Source organism: Ascaphus truei, chromosome 17 (assembly GCF_040206685.1).
Source record: "Ascaphus truei isolate aAscTru1 chromosome 17, aAscTru1.hap1, whole genome shotgun sequence".
Taxonomy (NCBI): domain Eukaryota; kingdom Metazoa; phylum Chordata; class Amphibia; order Anura; family Ascaphidae; genus Ascaphus; species Ascaphus truei.
In genome coordinates, this window is record NC_134499.1 from 36,981,455 (window position 1) to 37,003,175 (window position 21,721).

The following is a 21,721-nucleotide window of genomic DNA, read 5'->3' on the forward strand; positions in this document are numbered from 1 at the left end:
TCCCTGCCCCGTGGAGCTTACAATCTATTTTTTGGTGCCTGAGACACAGTTCTCCTGCTTCACACTCGGTGCCAGTCAGTGTCTTTACTCACTGAGCCTCTCCTTCTCTCTACAACACCTTGCAATTCCCAAACATTCATGCAGCCACCTCTGATATGTAATAATGTCAGCCGCTTTCCATGGCTTAAGGCCTTAAATAAAAAGAGGAAGGAACAATGTTATAGTTATGCCCAATTTCAGATGGTTTCAGGGACGCAGAATGAGATATAGGGCCATATTTACTAAGTGATGCTATTCCTGTGCCAGAAGTCACATTGTTCCCCATTGAATGAATGGACTATGAGGTGTCTTCAAGCATCAAAAGATATCTTGTTGAATAGCACCGCTTATTAAATATGGGCCATAATTATTTGCTCATAACACAGAGATGGTGGTCAAGGCAAGGATTAAACCCTAACGTTTTATATTCACAATAAAACCATTACTCGCTACTCCACACATCCTCTCTGTAGCTGAAGCATTGTTATGTTACATCATTGTTGTCTTTTGAAGATAAAAGATCGGACATCAAGAAGTCGAAGTCGTACGTGTGTCCCCTGTACAAGACAAGCGAGCGCAAGGGAACGCTTTCTACAACTGGCCACTCAACCAACTTTGTCATTGCCTTGCTGCTCCCAACAGATAAACCTGTACAACACTGGATCAAACGTGGGGTCGCTCTCGTCTGTCAGCTGGATGATTAAGATAAGGGATCTTGCAGAGTCCTCTGTCTTTTTGGCAAATGCCTTTGTAATGTAAGAGGTTAATCTCTCCTTTAACCAGAGGTCTTGATTACGTGACCTTATATGTATGTTTTATATCTACTGTGTTGTTGTTACATTTAAACATGCTTTTTTTGTTGTGCAAACCTACTGTTTGTCATAGGTTACATGTATCTGTCCCCCACAGAGCATCATCAGTACTCAAGAAAACACAATAGCACATTGTCACTTTGTAATGTGTTGGAAGATTCACACTGAGCACAGAGGGAAGACTTTTACACAATGCGAAATTGCTACCTTTGTGCTGCTTCCCCTGTGCCCGATTATACCCCTTATTTTTCTATTCTTATAGATTAACTCATGGTTACACTTCTCTTAGGGGAAAATAGCATTATTTGGCCATCATTTCTAGATATAGAATGCTTTGTTAAAGATATTTGCAATTGCAAAACATGGGACATTGTCTGTTGCCTTCTGGAATAGCTATTATTTTGTTATCTTGTTCTAGTATGCTATGTTACTCTGCAAACAGGCTCATTTTGCCTAACATATGGTTCTCTTCAGCAGCAAAGAGATCAATACTCAAGTTGGACATTACAGAGTAGATGTCCATATCACCCTCTCCTTGAAAGAAATTGCTTGTTGTTAAGGTTTTTTTGGGGTGTTTTATATTTGAATACAACCCTGTTGTTAATAGGATTTTAAAGACAAGTTCCATGAACCATAATCTAGACCTGGGGAGGCCAACTCCAATCTTCAAAGGCCACCAACGGGTCAGCTTTTAAGGATATCCCTGCTTCAGCACAGGTGGCTCAATCACCTGTGCTGAAGCTGGGATATCCTTAAAACCTGACCTGTTGGTAGTTCTTGAGAACGGTTACCCCGATCTAGAGGACACTGAATTGTATCCAATATTTATTTGAATTTATCATCATATGAAGTATTGAATGCAGCTCACAAGCAGCATGGATATGTATTGCACTTTTGATACTCTGTATGTAACAAATGCACATAGTATCTATTCATCTAAAGCACTTTTGCTTTATCAATGCTGTAAAGTACATCATATTTATAATAAACCGTTTACTTGAATTCAAGAGAATGTGTTGTCCAGTATGAAGTTTAATATCTCCTTCCTTTGGTTGTGCAATCAGATAATAAAAGCTGTAATATATTCAATGGATAGTATATATATATATATATATATATAAAAAATTCAGCATGGTCACCCTAAAACCACTTTTTCTAAATATAAAGGAAATATTGGGTAGAAGATGCGGTTATTAATGTTATATTTGTTTTCAGCTCTGATTACATTACTATCCATGGAATATATTACAGCTTTTTTTCTCAAACCGTTGTATGTATGTCAGTCTGTCCGTCCTGTGTCTCCCTGTGTCTAGGGGCAATCACATTGGACCTTTGACCCGTCACTCCGCTTCAGGCCAATGAGATGGCTCCCTTGGCCCGCCCGCCCCCGCACATCTCTCATTGGCCGGTGTGGTCACACACACACACACACACATGCCCCTGCACACCTCTCATTGGCCGGTGTGGTCACACACACACACACACCAGCCGGCGCCACCTCCCGCCCAGGTAAGTAACTAAACCGCCGCCTCCCCTCACAGCACACACCCCTGCCGCCGCCTCAAACCCCTGTGCCTCCCGCTGCCTCACACTACTGTGCCTCCCACTGCCTCACCCCTGTGCCTCACACCGCCTCCAACCCCTGCGCCTCCCCTCCCAGCGCACACCTCTGCCGCCGGGGGCTGCGCCTCCCCTCCCAGCGCACACCTCTGCCGCCGGGGCCTACGCCTCCCCTCCCAGCGCACGCCTCTGCCGCCGGGGCCTGCGCCTCAGCCCTCCCTTCCCGCATTGCCTCCAAGCTCACACCCCGGCCTCTAGAGTCAGCGAGGGAGTGGACAGCCGGCCGGGGGAGCGGCCACAACAATTTCACACACGCTGCCTCCCGCCTCAAATCCGCGTGGGAGCGGACGGGTGAGCGGGCGGACGGGTGAGGGAGCGGGCGGACGCATGCACGCACCCCCGTGCAGACAGTGGGGGAAGGACGAGCAAGCGGCCACATGATACATTGTCACTTACCTCACCCCCCCTCACCTCCCCCCCCTCATCTCTCCCCCCCTTTACCTCCACCTCCACCCTCCCCCTCTCCCCCTCCCAGTCTCCCCCCCCTCCCCTCCTTCACCCCCCCTCCACCTCCCCCCCTCCACCCACCTCCCGTCACCCCCCCTCCACCTCCCATCACCCCCCCCCCCCTCCACCTCCCGTCACCCCCCCCCTCCACCTCCCGTCACCCCCCCTCCACCTCCCGTCACCCCCCCTTCCACCTCCTGTCACTCACCTCCCATCACCCCCCCCTTCGTCACACTCCCTCCATCACCCCCGTCACCCCCTCCCCCCTCCTGTCACCCCCGTCCCGTCACCCCCCCTCCCGTCACCCCCCCTTCACCTCCCGTCACCCCCCCTTCACCTCCCGTCACCCCCCCTCCACCTCCCGTCACCCCCCTCCACTTCCCCCCCCTCCACTTCCCCCCTCCACTTCCCCCCCCCCTGCACCTCCCGTCCCCCCCTGCACCTCCCGTCCCCCCCTGCACCTCCCGTCACCCCCCCGTGCACCTACCGTCACCCCCCCGTGCACCTACCGTCACCCCCCCCTCCCGTCGCCCCCCCGTCACCCCCTCCACCTCTGTCACCCCCTTCCCCCTCCACCTCCTGTCACCCCCCCCCCCTCCACCTCCTGTCACCCCCCCCCCTCCACCTCCTGTCACCCCCCCCTCCACCTCCTGTCACCACATCCCCTCACCCCCCCTCCCCTTCATCCCCTCCCCTTCACCTCACCTCCCCCTCCCCTTCACCCCACCTCCCCTTCACCTCCCCTTCACCTCCCCTCCCCTTCACCTCCACTCACCCCCCTTCACCTCCCCCCCTTCACCTCCACTCCCCCCCTTCACCTCCCCTCCCCCCTTCACCTCTTCCCCCCTTCATCTCTTCCCCCCCCTTCACCTCTTCCCCCCTTCATCTCTTCCCCCCCTTCACCTCTTCCCCCCCTTCACCTCTTCCCCCCCTTCACCTCTTCCCCCCTTCACCTCTTCCCCTTCCCTTTACCTCTTCCCCTTCCCTTTACCTCTTCCCCCCCCTTCACCTCTTCCCCCCCCCCTTCACCTCTTCCCCCCCTTCAAATCTTCCCCCCCTTCACCTCTTCCCCCCCTTCACCTCTTCCCCCCTTCACCTCTTCCCCACCCCTTCACCTCTTCCCCCCTTCACCTCTTCCCCCCCTTCATCTCTTCCCCCCCCCTTCACCTCCCCTCACCCCCCTTCACCTCCCCTCACCCCCCCCCTCACCTCCCCTCCCCTTCACCTCCACTCACCCCCCTTCACCTCCCCCCTTCACCTTCCCCCCCTTCACCTCCACTCCCCCCCTTCACCCCCTTCACCTCTTCCCCCCCCTTCACCTCCCCTCACCACCACCCCTCTTCACCTCCCCTCACCACCACCCCTCTTCACCTCCCCTCACCACCACCCCGCTTCACCTCCCCTCCCCCCCCTGCACCGCCTTTCGGCCGCCTTCCCGCCCTTCTGCCTTTCACCCGCCCACCGCTCACACCCCTGCGCCACACAGCCGCCGTACGCACTCAACAGACACCTGTCACACTCGAAACACACCCGCCGCCTCCCCCCCTACGCACCAACATCACTGACCAGCTGTCGCCCGCACTCGCCACCCACCTGCCACGTCACACCCTAGCAGGACCCCGACCCACAGCAACCACTACCCACGCGCCACCCATACTGAACACCCACCCGCCGCCTCACACCCTAGCAGGACACACGCCTCACATTTTTACATCACTTTGGTCACCAAAATATACATTGTACTCTGGTGTGTTTACAATAAACCATTTTTATACAACATCGTATTACATTTTGTTTTCAACATTATTATCCAACAAATACTCAACCTATTGTTCCACGATTTATAAATAATACTACCTATTACTTTTTTACATCCCGGGCAACGCCGGGTATATCAGCTAGTATATATATATATATATATATAAATAAATAAATAAATAAATAAAATCTCAGTTCTTAGTACATCTCGGCACAGCTGGACTTACTTTTCCATCCAAATAGGAATCCATTAGGTCAATTTTTCAAGATTAAAGTTCTGTTTATTCCTAATTTAATGGAGAAATGCAACTCAAAATTCAAAAGACCATTCACTTTCTTGGAGAGATTTTAACCAAATTATACAACATCATTATTATTTTAACTGTCTTATTTGTTCATGGAAAACAAATACTGTACATATTACCTGCGCTCCTCCCTTTCTGAAGCAGAGGGTAAAAGGATTGGCCTTACATTTACGGAAAACAAAGAACAATTCCCGCGCTCCTACCAATTGGGCTAAAATATACTAGTGACATTTTACATTTAGAACCTGAGCCTGGGGAACCAGTCGGTGCTGTTGGAGCTCACTGCCCACTTGTATTTTACTTGTAAAATTGACCTCTACTATGTCCATTTCTTCTCTCTTTTTTTATATTATTGGGAGGTCCAGCCACACTTCATCACACCGAGTTCCTGATCAGATTTATCTGAATACGCCCGATTTAACTCACCACCACGTGTGTGGGCATTTAAAAAAAAATTACATTTAAATCTTCGCTATTAGCACATTTGCACTATGTATATATTCTGCTTTTTTTCCATGAATCACGGAGAGTCTTTGTGCTGAGTGTCAATGGCTGACAGGAAGAAGAGGTATGTGTACGTATTAATATTTCGCACTAGGATATTTGTGCACCCACAGTTTACCGTTATGATAAGGGAACGTTGATTTGGCCAGCTTTTAACTGCACTAAATCACAAATAAGCATATGCTTAATTTATTTAACCCCTTCAGGGTACTTTCACAAAGTTTAGCCCACCGCACAATAAGAAATTACACATATTCAGTGCAGGTAGCTGCTAAACGGAGTTTACCGTGACGAGGTTGGCTGCTTAAATCATGTTTTGATCAAAAGATGCAACCAAATGACTCCTCTGTTACACAGACTTAGGTTCTACATGGAAACATGTCACCAGTATATTTTATTTGTTCAGCCTTCTGCACTGTTAACTCTTTGCTGTCTCAGGGGCTCTGATGTGGTTATTAAAATGAAAAGTAGGATTTCTGACACGGACAATAATTCTTGATTACTTTTTTAATTAAGAATCCATTGTAGCTTCAGTGTGTTTTTGGATCTTCTTTGGAAGGTATGCACCAAAAAAGTTGTGTTTTTTTGTATATTTTACCTAGATATTTTAGCATTTCTTCACAACCTTATATTATTCATTGAAAACCACTGGGATCCGATGCTTTATTGGTACTACACACAGTGACCTCTTAAGCTCTTCTTTTGCTGGGCTGTAATCCACTTGATCATGTTACTAAACATAGCTAGACCACATGAGAGAGGCAGGGAGATTGTCCCAGACGGTCTTATGATCAGGTATTTATAGGTCACGGGCGATGGAAGCGGATGGATCCAGAGGAAAGACGACATCTAAACACAACACGTATGATATAAAGTGAATCAATCCTTTTGTAGGTCGGGGGAAGGGGTAATATAGTATATTATTAACAAGCAGAATATGCAGTTTGAAGAAATGAATCTAACCGCTGGTTTGGTGGAGGGATGACGTTGGGGAACGAAATCTAAGCAAGAGCCGTCAAATATCTGAAGACAAGTTAATTGTGACAATCACTAAGAAGGTAAGAATACTTGAAGCCGTATTTATGATTTGGAAGCATGATCTGTGTGCTTTCTCTCTGCTGTCAGAGGGACCAGGGATGCATTGCAAGGCATTAACTGAGTCCAAATCCCATGTTTCCAAGGCAGAATCATTTACTTTATTAGAACTCGTTTCCTATGTAGTGCATGCATTGCTGTGCATAGCATATTGCAGGCACACAGAGTCCTTGCCCTGCAGAGCTTACAATCTAATTTAGGCACAAGGAGATTGAGTGACTTGCCCAATGTCAGAAGACCAGACAATGGATTTCAAATTGGGTTTACCAGCGCCACTGCCAATGAGCTGCTGCCTCAGTCTACGACTTGGTTTAGATTTAACCCTTACACTGCCAGAAGGGCCATCAATCAAATACATTTCAGGCCTTAATTGCAGCAAAGGCGTAAAATAAATAATGATGCATTAATCTTATATAAAGCCCTGGTTCAGGTTGGAGTGATAATACAGAGGATTTAGGGCAGGGACGGCCGACTCCAGTGCTCAAGGGCCACCAACAGGCCAGGTTTTAAGGATATCCCTGCTGACCAGGGAAGGGGGAGGAGGGATGCTTCGCTCTAACTATGAATGTACAGTAAAACTTTCTAGAATTTAAATCGAGGTCCAACCCGAGGTTGAGCTCGGGAACAGGTACAGAGAGGACAGGGATCCTCGTTGTTGGTGCAAACAATAAACAGGAAGGAAGGTGCCATATAGGCCAACATCAGAGGAGAAGAAAACCATATTAGTGGGCTACAGAGGCAGGTAACACGTATGTCTACAGTTAAAGCCTAACCGTTAGCAATATTAGGCTAATGAGGACTAAGACCAAATTGTGAGACCTGATGATGAATTGGTAGCAGGCACTGGGAATTATAAAGTGCTGCTAATAACTAGCTATTAAATCAATTTTAATGACCCATTGGGTAAAACTATTAACGTGAACTAAAGCATAAAAACAGCTGCAGTGAGCAGACGGGGTTAAAACAATGTGAGGGCATATGAGTGTGCAAATGCCAATATTGTGCATTTGGGCAATCGGCATTCATTTCTTGTAGCAACCTAGTAGGTGTAATTGGAAATGATTGCTAATAGTAACCATGAGTGTGTAAATGAGTGATCCACGGCAAAAAATAGCCCACAGTGTCTGATTGTGTCAGTGGCAATACAGTAACTTAGTGAAGACTCAACTTTTAGATACTTATCATTGTAAAAGTGGTATTCCTAATCGGCAAAAAGCCTGTGTGTAACAGATCAGAGCATGTAACACCTTGATGCAAAAGTGTCCACTGATGGGATAAAAAAAAGTGCACAAACGCCCGACATAACACTGCAGTATTGCAGTATAGATCTGTCTTATGGTCTTCTTTTCCCCTGCTAGTGCAAGGCTATGACTGGGTAACATGGACATGTCTTCACTAGAGGAGGATCTGGATGAGGATGTTGCAGCTCAATACGTTATTCATCAAAGTCTGCAGGACTTCTGCAGAAAAGAGTCTGTCGTGCAGACCACGGAGAGTAATAGGTAATTATCAGTGGTTTGGGGGGGGGGGGGGAGGGTTTGCAGGGGGTGAAGGTTCCGGAACCCACTTTACTAGTTAGTATTCCTGTCCCATTCCTAATCTTTTCACAATCACGATATCAAATAAAAATCTCACGTGTGAGCACATTCGCATATCTCAGACAAGTCTGCGCCCATGCCCTTCCCCATGAGCTCTTTGCATACAATGCTTCCACTGCAGCCAGGGATTCTGGGAAATGACATGCAAATGAGCACACAGTGTCACCTGTTGCTTTTTATACATAATCACTATATAGGTTATCCCTTAAAAAAAAAAAAAAGTCCGTTCCCCGAGTCCTCCTCCCACAGAAACTTGCATCAGAACACTATTGTACAGCCATAAAAAATAAATCTGTTTATGTGTAAGGAGATGGAATATCTCCACAACCAAAAGGTGAACTCCCGTGCTCTGGTAATGAAGATGTTTAAGCTAAAACTCCTTACAATTACTCCGAAAATGGCCAGAACGCATAATTCACACGCCACTGCTTAATAAAAGTCCCCCCGCTCTGTGAGGGTAAACGTGCCCTTGTATTTCATAAACTGCACGGTCTGATTTTACAGTGTTATTTTGCAATCTTTTGTATAAGGACTGCTGTCATTATATTAAATCTAAAATATAGTACTGTAAGTACGGTCTTTGAGCGCCAATCAAAACGGTTTACTCTTGGAATGACTGTCCTTACCTTGTTATTGTTCTGTTAAATTGCGGTTCTGTTAAATGTGTGTATTTTTCTAGGAACAAGGGGACCAGGGACACCCCCCTGTTTTGCCCTCGGGACACCCCCCTGTTTTAAACTTTTCAGCAAAGGGGAGCAACATATGTTTTACCCCTTTACTTATAGCCATTGTTTATTGTGGACAAGATGCTCACCCTGTCTGTGTCGCCCTATGCAGCTCCCTCTCACTGAGCGCTGAACACGCCAAGATCGTTGCAGCAATACGGGCAGGTATGTGTTTCTAAACCAGCTGTAAAACTGTACGTACAGCGCGAGAGACAGCGTGAGAGACAGCGCGAGAGACAGCGCGAGAGACAGTGCGAGTTAGGTTTCCTTCCTTTGTGTGATGCTTCTCAAAGGGGAGGGGCTACATTTCATTTTATTATTGTAGATGTATGCATTTTAACCCATTGAGTGCTGGAGGGGCCACAGCACCACAGCGCCACTTCACCTCTGGCACTCGCTTCGTCATCGATAACGGGAGGGGTCCTGCTCCTTCCATGTAGAAAAACAAGCAGATCATGACATAGGTACTATGTCATGGCGCCCCTGTAGCGTCAGAGCCCGTGACTTAATAGCTACGTCTATAGGACACCGTAAGGCCCATAATATAGTGGGGGCGCGCGCGGCAGTTCTAGTTCGCTGTGGTTAGCCAGCCATTGTATGCTAGGGCCACGCGCGCACGGCAGGGAGCGTGGAGCCGGGCGATCGGGGGGAAGACTCCGAAAAGTATGTACCACTCAGTGTGTGTGTGTGTGTGTGTGTGTGTGTGTGTGTGTGTGTGTGTGTGTGTGTGTGTGTGTGTGTGTGTGTATACAATGTTAATAAATAATTTATTCTTATTTTACACGTGTCTTTTAAAAAAAAAATGTATAATAAATTAATTGCACACAATCTACATATACATATAAATACACACATATATATACATATATATATATATATATATATATATATATATATATATATATATATATATATATATATATTGTGACAGAAACCAGGGGATGGTAATAAATTCCGTATATAGGGCTCCCAGGATACTAGACAGTTTCTATCCTGTTTGGCCTGGGAGTGCAGCCTTATAATACATACACTCCATCCCACAGTTTGGCAAGCGCTGGAACTGAGGGATGAGAGATCCAGACCAGAGTTTGTCTGCTGCCTGATTTCTGTCACCTGTCATGCTAATTAGGAATCAGGTATGAAAGACTGATTTCCTGTTTGCTCTGGTCTCTCCACAAGAGCCAGGAGGCTGGAAGGCTGCTGAACTACAGAGGGGAGAAGCCTCTTCCCCAAACAGGTTCAATCTTTCTGTTCATTTGTGTAAGACTGCAAAAGTACCTTGTTTGTTGTTGGGAGTGGAAAAGCCACTTCCAACCCTGAGTCAGGGATATCTAAGTTAAGTTATCGCTCAGGTGAGCAGCTTTTGTTTTGATCTGTTTTCTGTTGTATGCACTGTGGCAGTCTCAGTGCCTGGGACTGAATAAACCAGGCATAGCCTGTTTAAAGGAACAGTACGTGACGCCTCATCATTTAACCTACCCTAAAAGACCGTGTTCTAAACAGTCCCGGACAAACAACGGAGCCCCGGAGTAAGCCGTTTGTCACATATGGTGGAGAATGCGGGCAGAGCACTAGGGGGTCTGCGGGTTGAAGAACTTTGAGAGAAAAAAAAAAAAAAAGTTTTTTTCATCCTCTGCAAACAAGATGGAAGACGTGGTGGGTGCGCTGGTACGCAATGTCGCTGCCCAGAAAGACGCGAATGAAACCCAGCAACAGCTGTTAATAGCCCAGCAAGAAACTAATGCAAACCAGCAGCAGACGAATGCAGCCCAGCAACAGCTGCTAATAGCCCAGCAAGAGATTAATGCCAACCAGCAACAGGCGAATGCAAACCAGCAACAGACGAATGAAGCCCTGCAAAACGCGAATGCAAACCAGCAAGAGACAAACCGCTTGCTGAGAGAGGAGCAACAGCGGTTCGCTCAGGGCTTACAGCAGGAACTCGAGATCCTGAGGGGGACTATCAGTAACCTTCCACTGGCAGCGGCAGCCCCAGTTCCGAAAATGACCAGGGCAAGCCACTACCTTCAGAAGATGGGACCCTCGGATGATGTGGAAGCCTATCTTCTCACGTTTGAACGCACGGCACAGAGAGAGGGATGGCCAGAAGCTGAGTGGGCTGGTCTAATCGCACCCTTCCTAAGCGGCGAACCCCAGAAGGCTTACTTTGATCTAGAGCCAGCCGAAGCAAACGTCTATGCAAAATTGAAGTTCGAGATCCTCGCCCGCCTCGGCGTAACCACGGCTGTTCGCGCCCAAAGGTTTCACGCATGGTCCTTCACGATGGATAAAGCCACCCGAAGCCAGATGTATGACCTCATCCACCTCGCCCGGAAGTGGCTACAACCCGAGATCAACTCAGCCAGCCACATCGTGGAACGGTTGGTCATGGACCAGTTCTTGAGGAAACTTCCCTCTGCCTTACGCCGTTGGGTCAGTCGGAGTGACCCCCACAATGCGGATGAGCTTGTGGCCCTCGTAGAAAGGTACAATGCAGCAGAAGAGCACCCGCAACCCACAGTCGTGGAGCAACCCCACTACCCGAGGTTCCAGGACTCTTCCAGAGACGGTAAAAGGGCACCGGGGTTAAGGGGCGCTGAAGAGCGGCGACCCCCTTCACGCAGCACAAGCAACAGTGGTTCGCACACTAAGGGCAATAGCCAACATGGGGAGCCGGGAAAAGGCTCTAAGTGGGACACAGACTATGTACCTAAATGTGTAAATTGTCATGAGAGGGGCCACACAGCAAAAATCTGCCCACTAAATGATGAGCCCATGCAATGCAACAGCGTGGAACCTTATTCGCTGTTGTCCCAATGTATGGGCCCTAGCCCAGAGGACCCCTTGAATAACCATCTGTGGGCATTTGTAAAGGTTAATGGTAAGAGGGTTCGGGCACTTCTTGACTCTGGGAGCATGGTCACACTAGTGTCCGAATACCTCTTGCCCATTAAGAAGAAACAGAGAAACAGTTCACAAAGAGTGTCAATTTGTTGTATACATGGGGATAATCATGAATATTCCACTGTTGATGTTTTTTTTGAAACAGAATTTGGTTCTTTAGATTTCAAGGTGGGTATTGTACCCAAACTGGCACATGATGTGTTAATAGGGACCGACTTTCCCCATTTTCTAAAAATGTGGTCCCCCGCTCAGAATAGCGCCCAGAGTTCAATAGCGGACCATAACGAAGTATTAGAAGAAACAAATCCTTTCCCTTTTTCAGAAATGGAGGTTGACGAGGGCCCAAATAAGAAGGGGGAAAAGGAGGAGTGCTGTAAAATTCCCTTCCCCATCACTACTTTGGTAGGGAATACCCCAAATCAAGATGTTGAGCAGACACTTACCACCCCAGAACCGGATAAGACCCTCGCTGACCTAGAGGTCAGTCCTGGGAGTTTTAAGAAGGCCCAGTGGGAGGACCCCACATTAGCGGTAGCAAGGGGAAATATACGGGACCAGAATAGTACTCCTGGCCAACCAGATAGGTCACTTGCTTACCCCTACTTCGAGGTAGAGAACGACCTAGTATATCGGGTTGATAAAAGGAAATCAGTTACAACTAAACAATTGTTGGTACCACGGACATTCCGTAACGTAGTATTACACCTCGCACATAGTCATCCATTGGGGGGACACCTAGGGGTGGAAAAGACAAAAGAAAAGGTTCTCCGAAGCTTCTATTGGCCTGGGGTTCTGGCAGAAATTACGAATTATTGTTCCTCATGCCCAGAATGTCAGATCACCGCCCCGTTCAAGGCGTACCGCAGCCCATTGGTACCCCTTCCCATAATAGAGGTACCATTTGACCGGATTGCTATGGATCTAGTAGGACCCCTAATAAAGTCTGCTAGGGGACATCAGCATATATTGGTAATATTAGATTATGCCACCCGATATCCGGAGGCAGTTCCCCTACGTAGCACCTCAGCTAAAAACATAGCAAAAGAGTTAGTAGTTCTGTTTTCCCGGGTCGGGATTCCTAAAGAGATTCTATCTGACCAGGGAACACCATTTATGTCCCAAGTAACGAAAGAGCTATGTAAACTCCTAAAAATCAAGCATCTCAGAACCTCAGTCTATCATCCACAAACAGATGGTTTAGTGGAAAGGTTCAATAAAACCTTAAAGAGCATGTTACGGCGGGCGGTTGATAAAGATGGGAAAAACTGGGATTGTTTGTTACCGTACCTGTTATTTGCCATTAGGGAAGTTCCCCAATCATCCACAGGCTTCTCCCCGTTTGAACTATTGTATGGCCGACACCCAAGGGGCTTACTGGATATAGCCAAAGAGACTTGGGAACACGAGGTTACCCCTTACAGAAGTGTAATAGAGCATGTTGCCCAGATGCAGGACCGCATTGCTGCAGTCCTACCCATAGTGAGGGAACACATGGAGAAAGCTCAAGAAGCACAGAGGAATACATATAATAAGGGTGCTAGGGTCAGAATTTTTTCACCAGGTGATAGGGTACTAGTTCTGGTTCCCACCGTGGAGAGTAAATTCCTTGCTAAATGGCATGGGCCATATGAGGTCTTGGAAAGAGTGGGAGAAGTAAATTATAAGGTAAGACAGCCAGGTAGGAGGAAACCTGAGCAAATATACCATATAAACCTACTCAAGCCCTGGAAAGATAGAGAAGTCTTGTTAACCCTAGTACCCCCAGGTCCGTCAGAGAATCAAGAAACTGACCCAGAGGTTAGCATAGCTGAAACCCTGTCTGTTCATCAGAAACGAGAGGTTCAGAATTTAGTGAGAAGAAACAAAGAAATCTTCTCTATACGGCCAGGTCGAACTAGCGTAATTGAACATGACCTAGTCTCTGAACCGGGGGTCCGAGTTAACCTTAAACCGTACCGAATCCCAGAGGCCAAAAGAAAGGCTATAAGTTTAGAGGTTAAAAAAATGCTAAAACTAGGTGTAATTGAGGAATCCCAAAGTGGGTGGAACAGCCCTATAGTCTTAGTCCCAAAGCCAGACGGTACAACAAGGTTTTGTAATGACTACCGGAAACTAAACGCGGTGTCAAAATTTGATACTTATCCTATGCCCAGGGTAGATGAACTTGTAGAGAGACTGGGCAAAGCCCGATATCTCACAACCCTAGACCTAACAAAAGGGTACTGGCAGGTTCCCCTCACAGAAAGGGCAAAAGAAAAGACAGCCTTCTCAACCCCAGACGGCCTCTTTCAGTATAAGGTGTTGCCTTTTGGCTTACATGGAGCTCCCGCCACATTCCAAAGAATGATGGATAAAATTTTAAAACCACATGCTCGGTATGCTGCCGCCTACCTGGATGATGTGGTAATCCATAGTGAAGATTGGCAATCCCACCTTCCAAAGGTCCAAGCTGTGCTTGACGCAGTCCGGTCTGCTGGACTAACTGCTAACCCCGCTAAATGCACTATTGGTCTGGAGGAGGCCAAGTATCTGGGATATTCTATTGGCAGAGGTTTACTCAAACCCCAAACACTCAAAGTGGAGGCGATACAAAATTGGCCAAGGCCAGTTACAAAAAAACAAGTAAGGACCTTTTTGGGGTTAATTGGGTACTATAGAAGGTTTATTCCCAATTTTGCAACTAAGGCAACCCCACTAACTGACCTCACAAAAGCAAGAGGACCGCTAATCGGAAACCGAACAGGCCTTTAGAAGCCTGAAAGAAGCTCTCTGTGCCCAACCAGTGTTGGTCACACCTGACTTCTCCAAAGAGTTCGTAGTCCAAACCGACGCATCTGAGGTAGGGCTGGGGGCGGTACTCTCCCAGGAGTCTCAAGGTGAGGAGCACCCCATTCTTTATTTAAGTAGGAAACTAAATCCCCAGGAAAAAAATTACTCCATAGTAGAGAAAGAGTGTCTCGCAATAAAGTGGGCTGTAGAGACGCTCAAATACTATCTGTTGGGGAGAAAATTCCGGTTGGTCACAGATCATGCACCCCTTACCTGGATGTGTCAAAACAGGGAAAAGAATGCTAGAGTGACCAGGTGGTTCCTAAGCCTACAACCCTTTAAATTTTCTGTGGAACACAGGTCAGGGCACAAACATGGCAATGCTGACGGGTTGTCAAGGATGCACTCCCTAATATCCATGGTCGCTCATCCCTCGAGGTCTGAGCTGGGGGGGAGGATATGTGACAGAAACCAGGGGATGGTAATAAATTCCGTATATAGGGCTCCCAGGATACTAGACAGTTTCTATCCTGTTTGGCCTGGGAGTGCAGCCTTATAATACATACACTCCATCCCACAGTTTGGCAAGCGCTGGAACTGAGGGATGAGAGATCCAGACCAGAGTTTGTCTGCTGCCTGATTTCTGTCACCTGTCATGCTAATTAGGAATCAGGTATGAAAGACTGATTTCCTGTTTGCTCTGGTCTCTCCACAAGAGCCAGGAGGCTGGAAGGCTGCTGAACTACAGAGGGGAGAAGCCTCTTCCCCAAACAGGTTCAATCTTTCTGTTCATTTGTGTAAGACTGCAAAAGTACCTTGTTTGTTGTTGGGAGTGGAAAAGCCACTTCCAACCCTGAGTCAGGGATATCTAAGTTAAGTTATCGCTCAGGTGAGCAGCTTTTGTTTTGATCTGTTTTCTGTTGTATGCACTGTGGCAGTCTCAGTGCCTGGGACTGAATAAACCAGGCATAGCCTGTTTAAAGGAACAGTACGTGACGCCTCATCATTTAACCTACCCTAAAAGACCGTGTTCTAAACAGTCCCGGACAAACAACGGAGCCCCGGAGTAAGCCGTTTGTCACAATATATATATATATATATATTGTGACAGAAACCAGGGGTTGGTAATAAACTCCATATACAGGGCTCCCAGGATACTGAACAGTTTCTGTCCTGTCTAAGCTGAACAGGGCAGCCTCGTGGTACAGGCACTCCATTCCACAGTTTGTCTGCTGCCTGTTTTCTGTCACCTGTCATGCTGATTAGAGTTCAGGTATATAAGACCTGTTTCCTGTTTCCTCTGGGCCCCGCCCAAGAGCCTGGAAGGCTGCTGAACTGCAGAGGGGTGAGAAAGCCTCTTTCCCAAATCGCTTCATTCATTCTGTTAGTTTGTCTAAAGACTGCAAAGGTACTTATTTTGTTGGTGGAAGTGGACAAGCCACTTCCAACTCTGAGTCAGGGACATCTAAGTTTAAGTTATCGCTCAGACGAGCAGCTTTTTGTTTGGCTTTGTTTTCTGTTTAAACTGTGGCAGTCTCAGTGCCTGGGACTGAATAAACCAGGCATAGCCTGTTTAAAGGAACAGTACGTGACGTCTCATCATTTAACCTACCCTAAAAGACCGTGTTCTAACAGTCCCGGACAGACGGCGGAGCCCCGGAGTAAGCCGTTTGTCACATATGGTGGAGAATGCGGGCAGAACACTGAAAGGTCTGGGGGTTAAAGAACTTTAAAAAAAAAAAAAAAAAAAAAAAAAAAGAAGGTTTTTTTTTTCTCTCTCTCCAAACAAGATGGAAGACGTGGTGAGTGCGCTGGTACGCAATGTCGCTGTCCAGAAAGACGCGAATGAAGCCCAGCAACAGGCGAGTGAAACCCAGCGACAGCTGTTAATAGCCCAGCAAGAGACTAATGCAAACCAGCAAGAGACAAACCGCCTGCTGAGAGAGGAGCAAAAGCGGTTCGCTCAGGGCTTACAGCAGGAACTCGAGATCCTGAGGGGGACTATCAGTAACCTTCCACTGGCAGAGGCAGCCCCAGTTCCGAAAATGACCAGGGCAAGCCACTACCTTCAGAAGATGGGACCCTCGGATGATGTGGAAGCCTATCTTCTCACGTTTGAACGCACGGCACAGAGAGAGGGATGGCCAGAAGCTGAGTGGGCTGGTCTAATCGCACCCTTCCTAAGCGGCGAACCCCAGAAGGCTTACTTTGATCTAGAGCCAGCCGAAGCTAACGTCTATGCAAAATTGAAGTTCGAGATCCTCGCCCGCCTCGGCGTAACCACGGCTGTTCGTGCCCAAAGGTTTCACGCATGGTCCTTCACGATGGATAAAGCCACCCGAAGCCAGATGTATGACCTCATCCACCTCGCCCGGAAGTGGCTACAACCCGAGATCAACTCAGCAAGCCACATCGTGGAACGGTTGGTCATGGACCAGTTCTTGAGGAAACTTCCCTCTGCCTTACGCCGTTGGGTCAGTCGGAGTGACCCCCACAATGCGGATGAGCTTGTGGCCCTTGTAGAAAGGTACAGTGCAGCAGAAGAGCACCCGCAACCCACAGTCGTGGAGCAACCCCACTATCCGAGGTTCCAGGACTCTTCCAGAGACGGTAAAAGGGTACCGGGGTTAAGGGGCGCTGAAGAGCGGCGACCACCTTCACGCCGCTCCAGCAACAGTGGTTCGCACACTAAGGGCAATAGCCAACATGGGGAGCCGGGAAAAGGCTCTAAGTGGGACACAGACTATGTACCTAAATGTGTAAATTGTCATGAGAGGGGCCACACAGCAAAAATCTGCCCACTAAATGATGAGCCCATGCAATGCAACAGCGTGGAACCTTATTCGCTGTTGTCCCAATGTATGGGCCCTAGCCCAGAGGACCCCTTGAATAACCATCTGTGGGCATTTGTAAAGGTTAATGGTAAGAGGGTTCGGGCACTTCTTGACTCTGGGAGTATGGTCACACTAGTGTCCGAATACCTATTGCCCATTAAGAAGAAACAGGTAAACAGTTCACAAAGAGTGGCAATTTGTTGTATACATGGGGATAATCATGAATATTCCACTGTTGATGTTTTTTTTGAAACAGAATTTGGTTCTTTAGATTTCAAGGTGGGTGTTGTACCCAAACTGGCACATGATGTGTTAATAGGGACCGACTTTCCCCATTTTCTAAAAATGTGGTCCCCAGCTCAGAATAGCGCCCAGAGTTCAATAGCAGACCATAACGAAGTGTTAGAAGAAACAAATCCTTTCCCTTTTTCAGAAATGGAGGTTGACGAGGGCCCAAATAAGAAGGGGGAAAAGGAGGAGTGCTGTGAAATTCCCTTCCCCATCACTACTTTGGTAGGGAATACCCCAAATCAAGATGTTGATCAGGCACTTACCACCCCAGTACAGGATAAGACCCTCGCTGACCTAGAGGTCAGTCCTGGGAGTTTTAAGAAGGCCCAGTGGGAGGACCCCACATTAGCGGTAGCAAGGGGAAATATACGGGACCAGAATAGTACTCATGGCCAACCAGATAGGTCACTTGCTTACCCCTACTTCGAGGTAGAGAACGACCTAGTATATCGGGTTGATAAAAGAAAATCAGTTACAACTAAACAATTGTTGGTACCACGGACATTCCGTAACGTAGTATTACACCTCGCACATAGTCATCCATTGGGGGGACACCTAGGGGTGGAAAAGACAAAAGAAAAGGTTCTCCGAAGCTTTTATTGGCCTGGGGTTCTGGCAGAAATTACAAACTATTGTTCCTCATGCCCAGAATGTCAGATCACTGCCCCGTTCAAAGCATACCGCAGCCCATTGGTACCCCTTCCCATAATAGAGGTACCATTTGACCGGATTGCTATGGATCTAGTAGGACCCCTAATAAAGTCTGCTAGGGGACATCAGCATATATTGGTAATATTAGATTATGCTACCCGATATCCGGAGGCAGTTCCCCTACGTAGCACCTCTGCTAAAAACATAGCAAAAGAGTTAGTACTTCTGTTTTCCCGGGTCGGAATTCCTAAAGAGATCTTATCTGACCAGGGAACACCATTTATGTCCCAAGTAACAAAAGAGCTATGTAAACTCCTAAAAATCAAGCATCTCAGAACCTCAGTCTATCATCCACAAACAGATGGTTTAGTGGAAAGGTTCAATAAAACCTTAAAGAGCATGTTACGCCGGGCGGTCGATAAGGATGGGAAAAACTGGGACTGTTTGTTACCATACCTGTTATTTGCCATTAGGGAAGTTCCCCAGTCATCCACAGGCTTCTCCCCGTTTGAACTATTGTATGGCCGACATCCAAGGGGCTTACTGGATATAGCCAAAGAAACTTGGGAACACGAGGTTACCCCTTACAGAAGTGTAATAGAGCATGTTGCCCAAATGCAGGACCGCATTGCTGCAGTCCTACCCATAGTGAGGGAACACATGGAGAAAGCTCAAGAAGCACAAAGGAATACGTATAATAAGGGTGCTAGGGTCAGAATTTTTTTTCCAGGTGATAGGGTACTAGTTCTGGTTCCCACCGTGGAGAGTAAATTCCTTGCTAAATGGCATGGGCCATATGAGGTCTTGGAAAGAGTGGGAGAAGTAAATTATAGGGTAAGGCAGCCAGGTAGGAGGAAACCTGAGCAAATTTACCATATAAACCTACTCAAGCCCTGGAAAGATAGAGAGGTCTTGTTAACCCTAGTACCCCCAGGTCCGTCAGAGAATCAAGAAACTGACCCAGAGGTTAGCATAGCTGAAACACTGTCCGTGCATCAGAAACGAGAGGTCCAGAGTTTAGTGAGAAGGAACAAAGAAATCTTCTCTACACAGCCAGGTAAAACTAACGTAATTAAACATGACATAGTCTCTGAACCGGGGGTCCGAGTTAACCTTAAACCGTACCGAATCCCAGAGGCCAAGAGAGAGGCTATAAGTTTAGAGGTTAAAAAAATGCTAAAACTAGGCGTAATTGAGGAATCCCAAAGTGGGTGGAACAGCCCTATAGTTTTAGTCCCAAAGCCAGACGGTACAACAAGGTTTTGTAATGACTACCGGAAACTAAACGCGGTGTCAAAATTTGATACTTATCCTATGCCCAGGGTGGATGAACTTGTAGAGAGACTGGGCAAAGCCCGATATCTCACAACCCTAGACCTAACAAAAGGGTACTGGCAGGTTCCCCTCACAGAAAGGGCAAAAGAAAAAACAGCCTTCTCAACCCCAGACGGCCTCTTTCAATATAAGGTGCTGCCTTTTGGCTTACATGGAGCTCCCGCCACATTCCAAAGAATGATGGATAAAATTTTAAAACCACATGTTCGGTACGCTGCCGCCTACCTGGATGATGTGGTAATCCATAGTGAAGATTGGCAGTCCCACCTTCCAAAGGTCCAAGCTGTGCTCGACGCAGTTCGGTCTGCTGGACTAACTGCTAACCCCGCTAAATGCACTATTGGTCTGGAGGAGGCCAAGTATCTGGGGTATTCTATTGGTAGAGGGTTACTCAAACCACAAACACTCAAAGTAGAGGCGATACAAAATTGGCCAAGGCCAGTAACAAAAAAACAAGTAAGGACCTTTTTGGGGTTAATTGGCTACTATAGGAGGTTTATTCCCAATTTTGCAACTAAGGCAACCCCACTAACCGACCTCACAAAAGCAAGAGGACCGCTAATGGTAAAGTGGTCCCCCGAAGCCGAACAGGCCTTTAGAAGCCTGAAAGAAGCTCTCTGTGCCCAACCAGTGTTGGTCACACCTGACTTCTCCAAAGAGTTCGTAGTCCAAACCGACGCATCTGAGGTAGGGCTGGGGGCGGTACTCTCCCAGGAGTCTCAAGGGGAGGAGCACCCCATCCTTTATTTAAGTAGGAAACTAAATCCCCAGGAGAAAAATTACTCCATAGTCGAGAAAGAGTGTCTCGCAATAAAGTGGGCTGTAGAGACACTCAAGTATTATCTGTTGGGGAGAAAGTTCCGATTGGTCACAGATCATGCACCCCTTACCTGGATGTGTCAAAATAGGGAGAAGAACGCTAGGGTGACCAGGTGGTTCCTAAGCCTACAGCCCTTTAAATTTTCTGTGGAACACAGGTCGGGGCACAAACATGGCAATGCCGACGGGTTGTCAAGGATGCACTCCCTAATATCCATGGTCGCTCACCCCTCGAGGTCTGAGCTGGGGGGGAGGATATGTGACAGAAACCAGGGGTTGGTAATAAACTCCATATACAGGGCTCCCAGGATACTGAACAGTTTCTGTCCTGTCTAAGCTGAACAGGGCAGCCTCGTGGTACAGGCACTCCATTCCACAGTTTGTCTGCTGCCTGTTTTCTGTCACCTGTCATGCTGATTAGAGTTCAGGTATATAAGACCTGTTTCCTGTTTCCTCTGGGCCCCGCCCAAGAGCCTGGAAGGCTGCTGAACTGCAGAGGGGTGAGAAAGCCTCTTTCCCAAATCGCTTCATTCATTCTGTTAGTTTGTCTAAAGACTGCAAAGGTACTTATTTTGTTGGTGGAAGTGGACAAGCCACTTCCAACTCTGAGTCAGGGACATCTAAGTTTAAGTTATCGCTCAGACGAGCAGCTTTTTGTTTGGCTTTGTTTTCTGTTTAAACTGTGGCAGTCTCAGTGCCTGGGACTGAATAAACCAGGCATAGCCTGTTTAAAGGAACAGTACGTGACGTCTCATCATTTAACCTACCCTAAAAGACCGTGTTCTAACAGTCCCGGACAGACGGCGGAGCCCCGGAGTAAGCCGTTTGTCACAATATATATATATATATATATACACACACACACACACACACACACACACACACACACACACACACACACACACACACACACACACACACACACACACACACACACACACACACACACACACACACACACACACACACACACACACACTGCAAACCTGTCGCTCCCGGCAGCATGCACTGTACACACAAAGTGTGCGTCACAAGCACGCGCGTCCGCACCTACTATAGAACAAATCTAAAGGGTAAGGGCAGCGACGCATGTTCTTTATAGATGAAATTGAAGCGTACAGAGCCTTTAAAACCACACGGGTCACAAGTCTGCACTTCGAAAGCACGTTAGGGAGAGACCTCTACGGTCTCAAACTCTCCATCTATGAAGAGCTC

At 47.5% G+C, this 21,721-nt stretch overlaps 2 protein-coding genes across 2 annotated transcripts in view; both read left to right on the forward strand.

Moving 5' to 3' along the window:
* The window catches only part of DNAH12 (dynein axonemal heavy chain 12), an 86,620-nt gene extending 84,685 nt beyond the window's left edge, over positions 1–1,935 (forward strand). The window contains 1 exon segment of the mRNA XM_075574834.1: positions 553–1,935. Coding sequence (XP_075430949.1) covers positions 553–743 — 191 coding nt within the window. The 3' untranslated portion in view covers positions 744–1,935.
* A 4,303-nt stretch (positions 1,936–6,238) lies between these two features.
* The window catches only part of ASB14 (ankyrin repeat and SOCS box containing 14), a 30,823-nt gene continuing 15,340 nt past the window's right edge, over positions 6,239–21,721 (forward strand). The window contains exons 1-3 of the mRNA XM_075574836.1: positions 6,239–6,543; positions 7,939–8,082; positions 9,016–9,068. Of these exons, the coding sequence (XP_075430951.1) occupies positions 7,961–8,082; positions 9,016–9,068 (175 nt within the window). The 5' untranslated portion in view covers positions 6,239–6,543; positions 7,939–7,960. The remainder of the gene's footprint in view (positions 6,544–7,938; positions 8,083–9,015; positions 9,069–21,721) is intronic.